A 20,256-nucleotide genomic window follows, 5' to 3' on the forward strand; every position below is an offset into this window, starting at 1 on the left:
AGTGTGATTAGCGGAGGAGGAACATGGGCCTGGTCATTTATATTATGCAGTAAAGCATATAAGGTGGTTGGATGTGTGTTGGAAAAAGGTTTCAGGAGGAGTTTTTGCTCAAATAAATCTCAAAACTCTGATTATTACACATGAAGATGACAAAATAATTAAACAGCATTAAGATCTGTTACAAGATAGCACATTGTGTTGCCCCCAAAACCACACACACAATAAAATGAAAAGGATTTGATTGACAAGGCAGTAAGTGATTGACACACCAGACCCGCACAACATCCTTTCAAGAGGTGTATTTACAAGACACACATCATTTATTGTTTGATAGAATTGTCAAAGTATTACATAAATTACATCAATCATAATTTCTTCCATGCAGAAAATAAATGTAGTGAAAAGTACAGCGTTTTCTGTCTTTGTCTTTCATTAAAACAGATTTGTAAAAGGGCCCGTGTGTGCAGGGAGGAGGCATCAAACAGACACTTCCTCAAGCTACAATTAAATAACTCAATCTTCTTTAAACTAAACACTTCACTTAACAACAAAACCACCTCCTGCCTGAAAACACTTGTGCATTGATCTCGTAGTGTGCATCCGTTCCTCGGATAAGAGCAACACAACCACCTTATTCGCTTTGCTCGACGGGCTCGGTGCGCTAAAATGAATGTGTAGGGCGGCCACACACTTGGGTTTCTTTTTCGCTTGTTTGTGTCTTCAGGAAAGTTGAATGTACGACACAACCTACGAGATTTGGGAGAATTTCTATTAAGTCAACCAGGCGGCAAGCGGCTAACCGCGCAAACAACGCCAAAAGTGCTGACCGAGCCATCAGTGTTTACCTGAGGAAGGAACAAAAGGGAGGGGCGGGGGAGCAGACTTTACTCCACTACATCTTTACAAAGATACTAGCTGTCTGCAGCCTTCACTCAACTCAAATGGGGAACACAACTTAATAAATGTAAACGCAAAAAATGTCCCCTTTCACCGCAACTGGTGCGCGAGGAGCGTAAAAGCAACAATGTCTGTGTGCATCACCGCTCTGTAGCAGCACTTATTGCATCGTGTATTGTACCGCGCATGCTGTTTAGTGTTCCCTGCACCGACAGTCACACAGTAAACCCTCTCCGAGATAAATAAATAAACATTTTACGAGGAAAGTAATACTGCTTCTTGGCAGATTCCGTGGGAAGTAGACGGGGGACTGACTGGCCGACGGGAGACGCGCGCCGAAATGCGTCGTTTGTATTTTCTCTCTGTTCGTGTTCGCGGTCTGAGAGGGATCCGTTCAGGACAGCCGGCGTCCCAGCATGCAGCTCTGGTTTCTGCAGTCCCGCCATGCGCGGCGTCTATTTGGGCCAGTCCACTCTGGCAAAGAAAGGGTGGGATTTGATGTCATCCACGCCTCCCGCCCCTGCCCCCAGCCGCTCTGCTGGGTTGTACTGGAGCAACTGCAGACAAACAAGAGACCATCGGAGGCTTTTAAAATGCAGTTCAATAACAAGCGACGCGATAGTTTCCACTTAATAAACATTTAGAGACAACCGGTGTTGAGGATTCGCAAATGATGTTATTTCAATCTGCACTTGCGAACAAATTGCGAATGACTTTCGGAAAGAAACGTCCTTTACGATCCGGCAGTCACATGACTTGACATTGACAAGCGTTCGGCGGTGAAGTCTACGGGGACGCTACCAGCGGCAACGCCGGACTCTCACCTGCTCCAGCAGAGACCTGGCCTCCTCTGAAACGGACTCGGGGATGCTGAGCGCCGTGTGGCGACCGATTCCTGCCGGATGGCATCGCAGCAGAGACTGTGGGGAGGGAAGGAGGGATGGACAGGAAAAGATAATGATCAATCAAAGCAAAGACAACCTGACACACACACACACACACACACACATTGACGCCGGCGGACCCTCGGTCAATGTGAGAGCGCCGGCGCTGGACAAATAGGAGGAGACCAAAGGGCCAGAGCAACTGAAACAACACTGATCACACCAACTCCAACAAGGCAGTGATTGAAGTACTGTTGCTCTTTCTTAGAACTGATGTGTTTGTGTCACGCAGTGTCACACAGAAAATGACGTGGAAAGGAAAAATGGCTGCTGTTTTGGTTAGTTTGTCCTTTTGTTTGTAATCATACAGCGCTACTTTACTGGAATAACCAACAGTTACGCATGCAGCGGAAAATATGAAGCATTTTTATTTGTTTTTAGAGTAAAAAAATGACGGAGGTCAAACCGTCAATTACAAGGAATTGTTGCACTCTGGGGGGAAAAAAAGAAGAAAAAAAAAATAGAAATAATCTCGGTAGAGAGAAAAAGGGAGCACAAGACCTACAAATGCTTTTCAACCACAGAATGTAGCGCCATTGTTAAAATAATTGACAATAATGACCATAATCACTGTGTGTTGCAACAGGACATCTTTGAGCCTTCCCACTCCTCCAAATTCAGGGTTCAACTTTAATGTGTTTTTTTCACTTGCCTGGTCAGACAAGTGGATCACAAATCTAACTGCCTGCACTCCATGTTTACCTGCACGTACCTACAAATTGTCTAATCTAGGTATAGAATAACAACAAAGACTAAAGTTGATGGTGTTCTTGGGGAAAACGGCACAAACACACACATCGGGAGTTTTGCCCACATACTCTTTGTTTTGGGGTCTTTTTTCCCCATCAGTTAGGTTGCTTCCCTCCCTCTCTCCCTCCCCTGGTACTACTGCAGGAGTTCTGGCGGGGTTCCTTGCCAGAGTCAAGACTGCTCCAGGCAAGATCTTATCCTGCAAGGATCAAGAGACTATGTGTGTGTGTGTGTGTGTGTGTGTGTCCTTGCCAGGGCTGTACTCGGACATAATCATCAAAGGAGACATCTGTGTGACGGGGTTGTTCCTTTTCTCCAGGTGAGTGTGTGTGCAGTAACTACCAGCTCGACTCACGTGTCGGGGCATAGATGGGAACCGCAGATAGCTGGTGTGAAAATATCAGTTAGACTTTATTCAAATGGAATAGACAATTAAATAATTGAAGGGACGTTGTGCGCCGGCACAGGGTGTCTCTGCCTGCGTCTTTGTGTCCACTTGTCCTTCAAGAGAGCGGCGAGTTATAATTAGCCTGTTTGCGGATACGTCTCGCTTGTCTTGCCAACATAAAACCCCTCCGACATGCTCCCCGTCCTTCTGGAGCCTTTAAAGATTGTCCCTCGGACGGGACCGACCCGAGGAGCAGCGCCTCGAGAGCTGCCCCGGTCTCCACCTTCCGCAACCGGACCTCGGGTCGGCGCCGCTACCAGGAGCCAGCAACGAGACCCGGGGAGAGCTGACCCTCCGCCCGGCCCAGCAGATGGAGCGGGGGGGGGGCTGAGGGGAGAAAGTCACACCGCCCCCTCCCTCCCTTACCCCCCGGTACTCCCCGAGAACCAGAGCGAGAGACGCGGGCCAAGACGCACCTCGCACACGTAAACACGCGCTGTAACAACTATCTCTAACCTGAACACACACACACGCACACAAACACACACGCGCACTTGGCACAGCCATAAAGAGAGTTGAAAGCGGGGGCACCTGCAGCCGTCCCACAACGAGGCGGGAAACAAAGATGCCGTTGCTCACACATTTTGACTCACCGTGCCGGTCAGCAGCTCGTAGAGGACGGCGCCCAAACTCCACCAATCGCACGCCGCGGTCTCCTCGCCGATTCCTCCCACCTCTGGGAGGCGAGGGGGGGGGGAGGAAAAAGAAAAAGAATGAATCAACGGATCGTCAAGCGGAGACATTACTGGCGTTTTGGGGGAGGATACTCAACTAATAATAGGTGGAAAGTAGAAAAGGAAGACAATAAGCTTAGTGGGAGAGATCCCTTTAGTGTTGACATTAAACACCGTTTCCCACTGACATCCTGGGTTACTTAATATTTCATTGAATTGATCCAATCAAATGAAAATGAGTACAAAAACACAAACGAAGGTCTCTCACGCAAACATGCTGGCGCGCACACACAAGTGTGTGTCTCATAAAAGGGTGATTTGCATAATAAAAAAGCAGTTAAATTGAGGAAACCGTCTGCTGCAACTTCACACCATCTGCATGACCTGACCTCAAACACACACACACACACACACACCAAGAAATGTGAAGCAGGAACACATAAGTAGCATTACATCATTATTTAATTATATTTTTCTCCTGCAGTATGTTCAGCTTGTGAAAATAACATTTATTTTCATCAATTCAATTAAATAATTGGGTTTGTAATATGTCAAGAAATAATGGCAAGTTGAAAAATCACAATTCAATCAAATGTTTTAAATCAAATGTCTGTTTATGTTAATTAAAGGAAAAAGAAGCCAATCTTATGTGGGATCAATGCAGCATTTCCAGCGATCGGCCGTGAAGGTTTTTCACTTTACAACCAAAACTAATTAAAAGGCCCTAAATAATCACACACACGCCGTTAAAGATTTCTACACCCACGACCAACAAACCATGTAAAGATAAATATTTCATGGGAAATCTCTCCCCTGTCGTATGATTTTGATCCAGTCAGTCGGGCTGAACCAAGGAAGGCTGTCGGGACTCCCACAACGTGTGCTTAAGACACACACACACACACACACACACACACACACACACCAAGAGTGATACACATTTGCTAAAGTCAAAAGTACATGTGTGAGGTCGTGTGCGTGCGCTAGCTCCACCGGGTGCCAGATGGCCTCTTGTGCCGCTCAGCTTGCCTCTGCTCCTCTCTCTCCCTCCAGAGGGCCGGGACCCGGGGTCACGGCTGCGTGTGCCCAGAGACCGGGCTCCTCGGCTGGGGGAGCAGAGGAGACAAAGACCCCCTCGTCTCCCGCAGGCTGCTGGGAGCTCCTGGGGCCTGTGCGGCTCTCTCGCAGTAGAGGTTAGAGGGGGCTGTGATACAACCTGCACGTTTCATCCACACACACACACACACACACACACACACACACACACACACACACACACACACACACACACACACACACACACACACACACACACACACACACACACACGCACACACGCACACACACACACACACACACACACACACACACACACACACACAGCTAACTGAGCAACCAGTCTTCAGGGCTCCCCAGGACGACTGTTTTGACAGCTAAGGAGAGAAGATCGTCATTGAACAGACTGGTGATACCTGCGTAGTGAAGAGCTGGAGGGGAGATGCTGGACACACACACACACACACACACACACACACACACACACACACACGTCTCAGAGCAAGGTCGATGTCATCACAATGGATTAATGTCTAAGGAGCTGCGGGGAGAGTACAGTGGAGCTGGCTACACTTACCGCTCTGTCAGAGCGAGGCAGGGAGAAAGGGAGAAGGAGAGAAAGAGGATGGGTGGGTGGGGGGGGGGGGGGGTCGAATTAACCGCATCCACGGGGCCACGGGTCAGTCAAACACCACCGTGGGACGCATTCATTTGGACCGCGGCCCTACAAAGCTTTTCTTAAACAGCAAAAGGAAACTGATGAAACAAAAGGGACACCGACGGTGGCGTGCTGAGCTCTTCTCCTTCCCGTTCCCCTCAACAATACAGGTTCCTCCTGCTTTGTATCTTAATCACTCCATCTCCCCTCTGCCGCGAGGGGTTTAAGGAACTTCCCTTCTTCTCCTCTTGGTCAGACTTCCCCAAAACAAGGCAACAGGGAGTCATTGTTGAAAGGGGAAGTAAAGCGTTTGCAGGTAGGAAGTAAGGAGGCCGAGAGCGTCTCATACGAGCCGCACGGGTTCTGTTCAAATGCTGCCAATTGTTTGGTTAAAACCAACTAAGTTAAGCCCCAAAGCACGAATCTACAAGCGCCCCGTGAGTCATCCTGACTGAGAATATTCAAATGATAAAGCCGAGGTACGACCAGGGAAACGATGTGTTACTTGAAAAGGTTTTCAAAACAAAGCGCCCCCAAAAGGGGAACTAGACATTATCTTCCAGTAGATCACCTCGGGGCTGAGCAAGAAGAAGAACGAACACACACGCACACAGCGAGCATGATGGACTCGTCATCAACTGACTTTTTACCTCAGAGAGGAAGAAGAGTGAATTTCCCTTTTCTTAGACATTGAAGAGAATTGGTTTGAGCGCTGCTTCCCTCTCAGCTGAACAATAAACAATTGGAAATCAGGTTGCGTCTCGCTGTCACTTAACAGCTTGGTTTTTTTTTTTATTAGAGAACAAAACATTGGCCATCTGATGTTTATCAATAACGACGATGATCCATCCATCCATCCATCGTCAAACCGCTTATCCTGCACACAGGGTCGCGGGGGGGCTGGAGTCCATCCCAGCCAACTTCGGGCGATAGACAGGGTACACCCTGGATTGGTCGCCAGCCAATCGCAGGGCTACACAGAGACACACAACCATTCACACTCACATTCACACAACTACGGGCAATTTAGAGTCCCCAATCAACCTGATCCCCAGAGCATGTCTTTGGACTGTGGGAGGAAGCCGGAGAACCCGGAGAGAACCCACGCTGACACGGGGAGAACATGCAGACTCCACACAGAAAGGCCACTGGGTGGAATCGAACCCAGGACCTTCTTGCTGTGAGGCAACAGTGCTAACCACCACGCCACCGTGCCGCCCCAACGACGATGATATGCTGAGAAAATAAATAAATCACGGGTGCAGAATAAATAGACTCACAGATGTCACTGTATTTTCCGAGTCCACTCCCGTGATTTTTGGGTGTGAATGTGTGCGTTTTGAAAAACATGTTTCCCTCTGCTTTACACACACACACACACACACACACACACACAAACGCACAGCAGGCCCCCTGCTAGCTTTCTGGCAAACAGTCATAAATCTGTCATCAGAAATGAAGCCATCGCCAGAGCTGACCCTGTCTGGATAAACAGCAATACATAACAAGGGCAGGGGAGACACACACACACACACACATACACACTAACTCACCAACCTCTGCGTTACAGTGTGCGTGTGTGTGCTAACAAGCGCATACATCAGCAGATGCATGCGTGTACCCATGGCACGGGTATCAAATAAAACGTCATATTGATGAAAGCCACGACGCGGTAACACGTGCGTAATAGAATTTACGAGACAGAAAGGTGGACGCGCGCGAGGAACGAGACAAAAGTTGCCCGTTGTGCTTCCGCTGCGCACACAATGGAGGTTGAAGGCAAACGATCGCTCGGCAGCAGCGTTACACCCCCCCTGTTGGCTGCTGGGGCATTTTACACTTATTGATCCATGTGGGATCAACAGAAGTTGAACTAATAAAGATGTTTCACACCTGGACTGAGGGGAGAGCGATTCTCCGCTGTTGGCTTTTATACCCCACGTTGAACTTTCTTTCTTTTTAGATAATTATTTGGAGTGCGGCGAATGTAAACGTCACCCATATGTGACTGAAAGGGCACCATTGGCTCCGTCACCTATTCTTATGTTTGTCTACATCTGAATTCGACATGAAAAAAGACGAGGCGATAAACTTATGGACGTATTCAATGACCCTTTTGTAAGTCGGTTAATTTTCATGTGAAGAAATCAAAGTCTCTAATTTTCAAAAAGGTTGTTTTCCGGATTTGTGTCATTTTAAAATCGAATAACTTCCACTTTTTGAGTGCCGGTCATAGAAAATATGACATTTGAAAACAGCTCTTTCATAACGTGAGGAAGCAATTATCTGATGGTTAAACATGCAGCCCTAAATTTTAATTTAATGGCCTTTTACATTTGCTTTTCAAACGTTTTTTAAAATAAAAAGACTTCCCTCTTAGGCACTTATGAAGAACTGTCACTGCTTATTTTAACAAGAACAATAACATTAGACGATGTCTTAAGAGTCACACCTGTCTGTCACTTTTTAAGCTGCATTCTGCATAAATCTCCTCGTGCTGAGCTCTACTCCTGCGAGTCTTTAGGTCGTCTACTGCTGGACACTGAACATATGACTCCAAGCGCTTCCATTTCCATTAGTGGGCTTTCAAACCAGCCGTTTCTAAAGGGAATAAAAAGGCACACTTTGAATATTAGATAAAGCATTTGTTGCTTTCAGATTTATTACAACGGTGCCATACTGTGTGTTCTGGTCCCAAGGAGGATTTAAATCTGAAGTGACCTTCCCGGCTTGAGAGAGGATGAGTATGAGTGAATAGCTTAATATAAGTGCGTGGGTGAGTGAATGGGTGCGACGGCCGTTGTGTCTCTAAATGCATCCAGAGTTTTTCCAGCAGTTATCCGCCCTGCATATTAAAGAAAGATGCAATCAAACACATCCCACATAATCCATCCAGCATCCCAAGTGGGAAACCTGATGCTTAAAAAAATAAAATAAAAAAAAAAGATACTCGTTGGGGCAAAAAAGTATCCGCCCATGGATGTCAAACGGATGTGCACGCAAACGCCCCCCCGAACGCACACAGAAGTGCGAAGTAGGGACATGGTGCTGTAGTCTAGCAGCGTGCCACCCGCCTGCCGAGGGCACCGCACAGAGTGAGCGTGCTGCTGCCGCTTTGTTGCACAACAGCGCCCTCTACAGGGCCCCGGAAGAACTACGGCACGAGCCGGCTTCCCCGAACCGTGAGCGGATAGAGACTCTGCATTCCAGTTCATCCTCCAGGTGGGAAACAACAAGTGTGCATTACACTGCCATCGTGGTTGTATCCTTAAGAGGTGCTTACTATAAATGGCGAAGAAGGGAAATAGACAGAATGGACATTTGCATGTGGATTTCTGCCTATTTCAAAGAGGAGAAGAATCACGGATGGTCTGTTGATACTCTCAAGAGTTTGTTTTGTTTTGCTTTTTTACACGTGGATTGTTTATATATATTTATGGCTATGAATGAGGGTTTTGTGGCCATGGGAACGTGGCCTACTTATGGCCCTGCATGCCTGCATAGAATTAACCCAGCCGAGCTCACGCAAACACACAAAAGGAGGCTGCCAATTAAAAAGTTCAGAATGGGTTTATCAGAGGGGTGACGTGTAATAGCATGCGTCCCACCTGGTGCACAGTACATATTGGCGATGGCCTCCTTGTTGCAGGACTCCTCCACATCATTCCAGCTGCCGAAGTAGGTGAGCTGAATGTGACCTGAGGAGGGAGAGAGAGAGAGAGAGAGAGAGAGGGAGGGAAAGTGCTCAGCTCCAGCGCTAAGTGAGAAACGTTCACCTAATGCTCCGCCTCAACACGATGTCAGGTACCGCTCGGACTGCATACTTTCCAAACTGTTTACTCGCCTTCAGAGCACTTCCTTCCGCCGTTCCTTTCTGCCTCTCTACTTCCCTCAGCGAGCTTTTCAAGCACACGGCCCCGGCGATTACTCCTGTTTAGCGGCTACCCGTTAACGCCATCATTAGAACTAATGGTGTCATTAGGTAGCCGTAGCCATTAGCCTGGGCTAGCCAGACTGATGCACCACACTACGCCGGTGATGGGCCCTTTAGAACAATAATTACCACCAGGGAGACAAAAACAGCCACTCAGCTAATTAGACGCTTGTTGATAACGAGGTGGAGAGAGATGATTGTAGGACAGCAAAGGGAGAAGTTGAGCGGGAATTTGTGACCTCCTGGTAAAAAAAAAAACTTTTCCTTCTGGTAAAGCTTTGGTTTTAGTAAATATATTAAATCAGGGTTGACTGAGTGAGTAGAGCGGTTTCAGAGAGATGTGAGTAAATGTCATAAAGACAATGTAAGATCTACAATAGGTCTTCATTGCTGAAATATATGCTGTGAAAAAAAAGGCCATATTAATTATTTCTCCAGGTGCAGCCTTTGTGATTCACCTTATTGAGCGTAACATTTATATTGATATTTACGAGCAGACTGTTTTCCTTTAAAAGGTCTCTTCATAGCTTGTTGTCTCAACACAAAAGGGAGAAGGGTCATGTGTGTAACGCAGATGGACTCACAGATGCATCTACCACCAAGCTAATCTACGTCTTCTTCTTTAACTAAACTCTGCTGCCCTCCCCTGATTCTAAAGCTCGGAAGATGTTGTGGCGTAATAGTCTCGTGGTATTTAAGCTATTATTCCAAAAACATATTCATTTTTCCGGAGAGCCTCTGTTCTTTGAGACCTATACTGTCGTACGCGATTTAAAGATCTATTTAAGAGGCCACTGGATTGAGGGATTTCACTGAACAGGGCACTTTGTCACAAGCTGGGTGACGGATGTCTAACCTTGGTGGTCGAGCAGGATGTTGTTGGGGTTGAGGTCTCGACAGAAGATGCCGTCTTGGTGCAGGAAGTCCAGGGCTGTCACCATCTCCGCGGCCCAGCATCGTACGAACGCCTCCGGGATACGAACTTGGGACGCGGCCAACGACAGCTCGTCCAGCTCCGCGAACAGCCGCGACACTTCTTTATCAAACTCGCAGCCCCCTGCATTACCGATAACACCCGATGATTCACCCTCTAGGCCGAATAAACCCTCAGCGCACGCCTCGGCCCCGTTCGTGGCCGGGATACAGTCTGTGCTTTTGCCGCAGCGGTCAGAAACCAGGTCCGTATCTACTCTTGTACCGGCCCCTAGTTTCCCATTTAGTGCGTCAGTCACTGGAAGGTCAAGGCAAGTGTTTTGGCATGTAGCGTGAACCATCATTGTGTCAGACGCCTGTGGCCCGGAGGCCACGCTGCAGTCGTCCCACACCGGGTTGAAGGGAGAGGAGGATGCGACTTTGGTGTCGCGAGTTGCAGAGGTCGTACGTAGAGGTGAAAGCTCCTCCCCCTCCTCCTCGGGCTGGCTGTGAAGCTGTAAAACATCAGGCTGGATGAACTTCTTAGGCGAGGCGGTGGCCTCCAGGCCAAGGCCCAGCCCCGGGGGGGCTACGTCCTCTTGTAAAGAGTCCACAGTCCCACCCGTTACCGGCAGGTTGACCAAAAGGTCTGGCGGGTGACCCTCGTCCTCCACCACCGCCTCTTTAAACGAGATGACTGGCACCGACTCATTGGAGCCTCCGTCGCTACAGTCCAACCCCCAAAGCCCGGAGCTGTGGCCCGTGGCCTCCTGAGCCCGCTCCGGAGGATCCTCGGGGACGTCCGAGCCCAGGTCAGATATAGAAAGGAGGGAAACCGGCTTCTGAGGAGGCCGCTGCTCCCCTGGGTCCGGACAGGTCACCTCGTTTGCACTGTCTTTGCTGTCGATCCGGAAAAACTCCATCGGCGTGTGCTTGGACTGATCCAAAGGCAGGGGCGCGGCGGGGGACGGCAGAGGGCTGAACACCTCGCTGTGGTCCTGCTCCTCGCCGCGGCACCGCTCGTCGTCGAGGGCGTGGCCACTTTTGTCGGACGCCTCGGTGAAAAAGGCGAGGTCCCGAGGGCTGACGGGCGACGAGAGGCTGTCGTTGCTAAGCAGCGAGCGGCTGCGCGAGGAAGCGGTGGTCGTAGCGGCCGGCGCCTCCAGCGAGGGTACTTCCTGTTCGCTCTTCTCCTCCTCCTCCTCCTCCAGTGCGTCTGGTTCGACTTTGTCTTGTTCGTACTCATTGCAGAGTGTCAAGTAACTGTTGGTGCACTCTTCCTCCGAGGTGGCACCGGAGTCCGACTGGGCCCCGGCGAGCCCGGGAGGGAGAGCACGTTTCCTGGGAGACGCCCTCGGCGTCTCCGCCTGGTTCCGGAGCTCGGACACCGAAGCAGAAGGGGACGCCGGCCTGGAGCCGGGACCGGCCGGGTCCACGTCGAGCCGCGGTGCGGCGTGCTGCGGAGAGTGCACGGCCGTCGTGTGGCTCTTCTGGATGAAGGGAATGTCGAAGCTCTCCTCCGGGCTGCAGTCACGCAGGTACTTTGCAATGTGAGACCACAGCTTCCCCCCTGGGCACAAAGGAAACGGGGCATTAGGGACAAAGAAAAAAAGGAAGGTCGACAGTAGACAGCGGAGGTGTTAAGAGGACAAATTAGGAGGAATGGAATCAGCTGGACATCCTTTTATTCTTTGGTACTGTGGACATCGGTTCCCTCCCCACTGCCCTTAGGAATGAGTAACCAAGACAAGAACAGCGATTGATTGATGATTGGACTCGATTTGGCAAAATGGGGTTGAGGTGTGTTCGTTTTAGGTTTGCAGTGTTTTGTTGACGTCTTTACTTCTCTGTTATGCACACACACACACGTACACACACACACACACACACACAAAGCTGTAGTGTGAGCAATTGGAAGCCAGCATCTGCTGTGTGTGATGAGAATGGATAGGGAGTTCACAGTAATGATAATGATAGGAGGGCGACTTGATGACTTAGAATATAAAACCATCCACATGTTGTTCTGTCCAATGTCACTCAGGTCACCGCCTCCCTCATTTAGTCTATCAGCTGCCACCGGGAGTACCAAAGCATCAGAAGCAACCCCGGATTTGTTTAAATCGCAGGGCTGAAACGTAACCGCGGTGAAACGGTGCCTTTTCTTTGATTGGCTTAATTAGATTATGTTCATATGATATTAAATGCTGTCCACTGATATTAGCGCAGGGCGGTTATAGAGAGCACCAGATTGAATAGGTTTACGCAGCATTGCAAATAAGGCTGCATTTCATTGCACCCACACACTAACTAGGATTACACACACACACGCGCACGCGCTGTAAACTGAGTGGGTTGTAAGGAGGCCCAGGTGTTGGCATAGCTAATGAAGCATGGTGCCACCTGGTATTCAGAATAATGACCTGTGACACACACCCATCTCTATCAAACATCTGTCTGGAACAAGGACAGAGAGAAGAGAGGGGGAGGGATCGGGTGAAGGAGGGAGAGAAAGATAGAGAGATGTAGTTGGTGAGCATTAGATGACACACACACACACACACACGTTTTACCTTCGGCGTACTGCAGCAGAAGGAAAACTGTGTCTTCAGAGACAACGAACTTCCTCAGCTGCACCATGTGGGGCACAGAATGAGGCATGATGGTCCGCTTCGTTCGCCAACAGTCACTGCTCTTTCTCAGACCCTGCCATGGAGAGAGGGGGAGGGAGAACGTGACTAATGTGAAACAAAGGGAAAAGGAAGTCTGCGATAAAGGACATAAGGAGAAAAGATACATTAACTGGATATGGTGGGCAGGAGTGTGGCAAAGGAGAAACCTCCGATTAACAAGGTTCTAGCTTTGCCCCACGGCCACCCAAAGTCACCGAATTCATCACGCCCCACACAGCGCGTGACTTTAGGAGAGCCACACGAATCCATCAGCGCTACGTTAAGTTCACATTGGTTCTGTGTGTGTGCCTGTGTGCCCGTGTGTGTGCGCACGTGTGTATTCATCTGTGCCGGCGCTGTGCGTCGGCATCTGGCACACGTCTCACACCTGAGAGCGGAGGAGCTGACAGGGACCCATTAGAATCAATTAAAGCGGTCACACACACACACACACACACACACACACACACACACACACACACACACACACTTCACACCACGAATAGTCACAACGACCAGGATGCAGAGAGCAAAAACACACACACACACGCGTATTTTAAACTTACTTTCAGGATGAACATCTCTTTGGTTCTCTTGTCCATGACCAAAAGAACCTGCGATGGAAGAGAGACATTAATTGGCGGATATGTGCAGACACACGCGGTCAAAGATGATGCAGCGGACGTGTCCCGCAGAGCATAGTTTTTTGACAAAGGGGTCACGGCACACACACACGGGTCACCGTAAGACAAATGTGGGTCCTTAAATGATACTAGAAAACTGGCATTAACGCGTCAGATCCGGCTGTGACACCAAACCCAGACCGGGGCTCAACGACGAGAAGGGATCTATAAAAGTAGGTTGAATTATGCCATAAAAAAGGGAAAAGAATGAGATGTTAGCTGCAATACCACCAATATTTTCTAATACTTAATAAATTAATGGATCCATTGGTTGATTAACAAGAAGTAAAAGGAAATGAAAACAACTAAAAGTTTAGTGCTTTTGGTTTATTTTGGCGTCATTATATTCGGACTGCTGGTTGAATTAAACTTGTTTTCAGTATTTTAGGTAACTTCATAGATTTAACGTATTCGTCAGCTGCGGCTCAAAATTTGTACCAAAAAATGATCCATAAAATGCACGGATTTCTTTCCTATGCTGCCGGTCTAATAACACAGTGGTGCACACGTGTTCCTTGAGATGTAACTACAGATCCATGCGGTGCTCCGCCATCTCTGAATAAAGTCCCACCTCCTTCCTCCCCCTGTCTCCTCCTAACCTCTACCCTCCCCCTCTTCTCCATGACATCTTCATTGCTCCCCCCCCCCCCCCCCCCCGCCTCAGGGGAGAGCTGAGGCATATGCGTGTGGCCCGGTGTGCGTTTGTGCGTTCTGTGGGTGCGCTCTCTCCGTGTGACCCTGGCTGGGACCAAACAGGTGCAGGCTAAATGGATATGAATGGAGCTGTGAGTAAACAGAGCGGCAGCGCTAGCCAGGGCGCTAATATAATTAAGACACCAACATCAGGGAAGGGGGGGAGGGAGGGGCGGAGAGACGGGGCAGTAGGGCGAGGAGCTCTCTCCATCTGTCCCCCTCTGTCCCCATTAAAAGTGAAAGGAGGAAGGAGGAGAGGAAAGCGGGGTCGTTTCTGGATCGCGCAGTTTCCGCTCGTGCCGGGTTGTTCGCCCCCCACCCCCCCCCCCCTCTCTCGCCGCGCGTGCGATTGGTTTCCGACATGCTGTGGATTTTGCACGCACCTCTGTAGAGTAACACATGTTAGCATTGTATCAACATTTTCCTCAGGGTTTTGTGTGTGTGTGTGTGCGAGTGCGGAGGACGAGCATCATTGATTCAATGTAGTGTGCAGCCCTGCGAGCGGCTTGCCAAGTCATTTCATGGCTGAGTGGCGAAGTTGCTTCGCCCCGGCAGCTGGTTGAGAGGACCAGCAACCTAAACTGACCTTGTGGTGGTCATAACGGACGCGGAACATACACACTCAGCTTTTACCACACCGCTCAGTAAATCCATTACGCTTTATTGCCCCGGGTGAAAAAATATGTTCCAAAAAGGACGCGAGGAGACGTTCGACACGTCTGAATTTATCTGGGCCGGATGTTGATAAAAGATTAAATTCAATTCATTAGTTAGTTAGTCTAGTTAATCATTCTGTAAGGGGGTTATTATTAACTTTTCTTCTTCTATATTTGAAATGAATATATTTGAAAATAAGGGAACAACTTTTAAGTTTAAGTTAATTCCCCAAATTGGGCTGCGAGTTACTCGACTCTTCAATAGTAAACGGACCTTGTCTACGACCCCCAACACCCTGTATGCTCTCAGCTCCTCAGATGGACTCTGCTGGCCTCCTCTGGTGGTGGATGGGCAGCATTGTGCCCCCAAAGCCTTGGAGGAACAAAAGAAAACAAACACACATTTCAATATAGTGTCCTCATTAAAACATGGGTCACATTCATTAGCATTCTAGACTGCAGCTGCAACACAAATCAAGTGTGGGAAAGAAACCCAGAAGAGCCCGTGTCAGAGTCATCAGACACAGGTAAAGTACAGTGGGGGAAAACGATCATGTATTAGCATGCATTATCATAAGATCCAGTACAGTCGTATTTATACCAGATGATACACGGTCTCAAGTGGTTTAAGGACCCCGGTGGATGCGAGCATGCGGGCTTCATTTGCATAGTCCAACATCGACAGCATACGGGCCGACGGCGCTTCCCTCCCACTCACCGCGGTCTGCGTCGACCCTTGACCCATGTTGCTTCTCAGATGCTGGCTGGATATCTGTTCTGCACGCATCAGATACTCGGCGGTCTTCTTCTTCACCGCCTCTCGCCGCGTGGGACTGGGCTCACCTGAGAAGGGGTCAAGCATTTTCCTTTACGAAGCAGTTTTCAGAGTGCCGCCGAGGCTAAAAGTTTCTGTACAAGCATTTTATTTACTGACAAAACAGCGTCACTGTGACAAGGTAACGAACCAGAAAGTAAAAGTGAGTGAGGTATTATGGGTCAAATTGAGGGCTACTTGTCCTCTGTGACTCTGGAGAGCTTCATCACGTGTGAACCTGGATCTTAGCTTGGAGACTGCGGCATTTTAACAGAAAGCCAGCATTGAACCTTTTGGGACGTGAGGTTTAAAAGATGTGGGACGGAGCGTCACATGTAAAGACCGTACTGTGTTTAATTATGAGAAATATACAACACATCATGTTACTAGAATACCTCTTCTTCTTCGAGACGCTGGTGTGTGATAAAACCATTTGGGACTAACCTTGCACTCCTTTTAGCAGCAGGTCCACTCCGCTGCGATAGCAGGAGAAAGCTCCCTGAAAGTCCCGCTCTTTTTCCTTCTCGACAGCCAAACAGATGAGCTCACTGGCCCCGTCGAGGTAGTCGGACTTCCCGTCCTTTGGGCCGTCGCCGCCGGCTTTCTTCAGACGGCCGGAGAAGAGCGGCGTTCGGCCTGGCCGGCTGACCTCCGGGGTTGCTGCTGGGGGGGCGGGGGCGGGAGATGGGGTGCGGCGAGGGCGCAGGGAGGGCAAGCGGGGGCTGCAGCTGCTGCTAGTGCGGGTGGCTCCCCCCTGTGGCTGGTTTGGGGACGTGCGGCCTGAGGCCATGCCATCATCCAGCCCAGCCAAGGAGTCTGTGCCCACGGCCAGGGGGGTCAGGGCGCTGCCACTGGACGGGCCTGGGGAGGAAGGCAACGCTCACGGTCAAAACAGACACACACACGCGCCCCTTAGTGTGCGTCTATTCACAAGCTATCATGGAGGTGTGTGTTATTGTGAGAGATAAGCAAACAAACCATACCACCATATTCAGATGTGATGGTCAAATCATCCGCACCACTAATGTCTCTTTGAACTGTGAAAAAAAAAAACACACATCTGAGTAAGTGTTGATTCATTGTATATCATTGATTGATCGATCCATTGGTTGATTGATTGATTGGATTGAGAGGCATTGTGCTTCACCTTACCGTCGGAGCTGCAGTCTGATGAAGTGTCTGCCAAGAAGTCTGAAAATGGCTCGGCCGGCCCAATGAGCTCGGAGCCGTCGTGGACGTCGCCTCCCTTGGACACAAATAGAAACGTTGCAGTTCACTGTTGCCCGGCAGTGTGTTTGTGTTTCTGCGTGCGTTCATTTCGGGTACCTTGAAGAAATCTTGGATGTGCTGACTGCTATAGAGCGCAGGGATATTAGCGGAGAACTGCAGCAGGTCCTCAGAGCACTGTCTTCTTTCCTCAACTACCGAGTCATCAAAACGCCCTGCACAGGGACACGAGGAGAAACAGACACGCACTGTTGAAGGAAATCGCTCAAGTCCAGTTCAGAAGTTGCTGTGGTGGTGAGAGTTTAATGAAGCATGCCGGCACACTGGTGAACTTACAGACAAAGCGCAGATCTGAGCCGGTTAGTTGACCCAGAACAAATGAAAAGGAAGCATTTTATACAGCAAGCCAACGCAGTGATTAGACTGTATGCAAATAGTAGAGAACCAAAAGGTAAAAGGGAAGACCTAATGTAATATAATGTAATCACAAGTGGTAACAAAAGGCACCAGCGGGAAGGACACACAGTTGGGATTTGATAAAGTCAAGGGGTTAACAAATCAACACACGTCGGAGATACAATACTTGATTACATCAAGCAGGAGAGGCGTTTAATGCACAGCACCCAGAACATTGTGTCTCTTGGTACTGCGGTCCAACAACAAACTCAAACAACCACGATATTGAAAAGGATCCAAAGAACGGAAAGGCAAGCGCTTGGTCTCCTTCTATTGTACCCGAGGAGAATCCACAGCGTAGGTTCCTTACCGAAGACTTTGGCCTTTGCAAACGGAGGAAACAGCTCCGACTGGCTACACACGCTCTTATGCAACTGCCAGAGGTTCTGATGCAGCTTCCGGAAATCACTGTATCTCTTCCATACCGTTATCTAGGGAAAGACCAAGAGGACAGATGGATGAAGACAGGGACGAGGAGGGCTAACAGAAAGTGATTTAATTAGCTTTGACGCTTGCAGAAGTAACCAAATTGTGCAAATGTCTGTAAAGGTAATCTCATTCGGACTGAATCTAAAATATCTGAGTAATGTATTTGTATTGTCAGCAGCTTCTCTCCACAACCTGAAACGAAAAACTTAAAAATGAAAATCAGCTAATGTTCCTCCTGCTAAGTTTAGTAACATTTGCTCATCTTTCAACAAAACTTTCACGCACACAAACGTGGATAAAGTGGTGGCTCACTCTGCGGCATAAAGAAAGACACGGCGGCCTAACGTTGTGATGCAAGTCCTATTTGCTAAAATCCTGTCCGGCACGATAGTGTGAAGAAAACCGGGCCGAGCAGAGCACCACTCCCAAAGAGGAGCACTGGAGGAATGTCCTTCCAGACTTTCCCTCTGTCTCTTTGTCACACACGCACTTTATTGAAATCATGCCTGCTGCATTAGCTCTGGTTCCAGGCAGGACTGCATTCCTCAGCGTGTGACAAACGATAGAGAGCATGGATGGGTTTATTTTTTTTGGATACATTAAGAGGCGAGGAAGTTGTTTGATGTTCTGTTAATGAAAACCTTATTTTCCCACAAATGATCACAGTGAACATTTGACAATAGGCAATGCTTAAACTGTGTGAAAGTGTCAGTTTTCTACTTTGAATGGAAAAAGATGGGGGGAAAAATAGACACAGTCTCTTATTTTTAGAATTGAAAAATTAGGGCAGAAAGATTAAAGTTTTCTATTCAACAACTCTTGTGTAAGGATGCGGATTAGGAAGGTAAAGCCACACACAGCTCGCACTTTGACTATAGAGGTCTCAAACAACGTTGCCTGAGAAAAAAGGCAGCTCACACAACAAAGAAACCGTGCTTATCCTCCGACACACTCTCCAAGTCATGAAACACAAATGAAGGCTGCACGTCTCACCTCTTGCACGTCCTCTGGGTTCTTCCTGGAGATGATCTGTTCGGAGAGAAGGGGGAAGAGAACTCAAGGCTTCAGTCCCTCATTGTGAGCGGCTCCTATCGACAAGTGTAAGGCGGCCGGCGCCGGTGCAAGACCTCGTTGTGAGGCTGGCGCAAGCATGAGCAGGGACACAACTCTGAGCAAGACAACGAGTGCTTTGTGTACACTGAATGAGAGAAGACACGCGGCATCACCAACAACCAGAACCAGCACGATGGCGTGGAGGAGGAGACAGAGACACACCGTGCGTCTGTAATAACGCGCAAATAGAATAACAGAATATATGTGTGTGTCTGTTTATGTTATTATCAGACGGCTTAGTATTCCAGCACCTCTTCTGGGAGTTGCTGTACTTTATCAATGGAAACAGGGAGCCATGTTTACAAATGACAGCCTCACTGTTCAAAACTGAAAGTAAATTGAAAGCTGAAAGCAGTTTTTTTCTATAAAAGGTTTCTCCTTCCTAGAAATAGTAGTATAATATGTTGTATAATATACAATACAACGTTAGGTGTGGCTTAATAATCAGGATCCAACATCACGTTCATTCATTTTTTTCAAAGAATTTATCGAGGAAACTTAATATGAAATGTCAATATAAACCTGCTGGTTGATGTTGGAGTATGAACATATTTATTCTGCTGTAAGATTCTTAACATCATCTCCTTTCTGTTCGTCTGTCGTGATATCACACACCAGCATTAGGACTAGCAGAGCTAGCTTGTTAGCTACCCAGCGGTTAAACTCAGGTCAACGCTGGGTTTGGATAGAATTAAATCTGTCCTGCTAATATTGCTAATGTAAGTCAGCAGCTGGGTAACCCACTGGGGGGGTTGACAACAAACACATTTTAACAAACGAACAATCCTTAATGTTACTGTAAGCAAACGATGACAGGTAATCGATATCAGTTTACAGTAACCAGCCAACCGGAAGACATTTAAGTAACGTTACTTGTGTTGGCATCCTATTAGCTTGGTTAGCACAGCTCCAGCTAAACGGAGAGCTAACGTTAGCTAACAACACCTAGCATTAGCATTGAGTGTCCATCCTCCTTACTGTAACTACTTACCCTTGCGGTGACTTTGTACACAGTGTGGCCTTTCGGGTGCTTTTTAGGATCGGTGACAGTATAAAACCGAGCCAGTTCTCCTCTGTCCCGCTGCGATATCATTCTGATAGTGGCAACATTGCCAAAGCTACCACTCGGCTAGCCTTACACTTCCATTCCTTGACGACAGTGCTAGGCAAGAAAATAAGTTACAGCGCCTCCCTGTGGATGGTCAGTGTAACTACACGCCTGCATGAATGGCACTCGCATCCA

At 48.5% G+C, this 20,256-nt stretch overlaps 1 protein-coding gene across 2 annotated transcripts; it reads right to left on the reverse strand.

The window, feature by feature from the left end:
- Positions 1 to 287: 287 nt before the first annotated feature.
- Positions 288 to 20,236, reverse strand: rps6kc1 (ribosomal protein S6 kinase polypeptide 1). 2 transcript variants are annotated; one of them, XM_040160753.2, is made up of 17 exons: positions 20,005 to 20,231; positions 18,894 to 18,929; positions 17,782 to 17,902; positions 17,352 to 17,366; positions 17,115 to 17,230; positions 16,941 to 17,034; positions 16,772 to 16,825; positions 16,233 to 16,649; positions 15,693 to 15,817; positions 15,249 to 15,347; positions 13,509 to 13,556; positions 12,844 to 12,976; positions 10,218 to 11,843; positions 9,036 to 9,125; positions 3,633 to 3,715; positions 1,722 to 1,817; positions 288 to 1,454 (listed from the first exon to the last, which is right to left on the reverse strand). In XM_040160753.2, exons 1-17 carry the CDS (start codon positions 20,104 to 20,106, stop codon positions 1,353 to 1,355), a joined length of 3,357 nt encoding a protein of 1,118 aa, XP_040016687.2. In that variant the 5' UTR covers positions 20,107 to 20,231; the 3' UTR covers positions 288 to 1,352. The 2 variants fall into 2 exon arrangements, with proteins under 2 accessions (XP_040016687.2, XP_040016688.2); XM_040160754.2 differs by lacking the exon at positions 17,352 to 17,366 and having other exon boundaries at positions 20,005 to 20,236.
- Positions 20,237 to 20,256: the final 20 nt, after the last annotated feature.

Source organism: Gasterosteus aculeatus, chromosome 18, assembly GCF_964276395.1.
Source record: "Gasterosteus aculeatus chromosome 18, fGasAcu3.hap1.1, whole genome shotgun sequence".
Lineage (NCBI taxonomy): Eukaryota > Metazoa > Chordata > Actinopteri > Perciformes > Gasterosteidae > Gasterosteus > Gasterosteus aculeatus.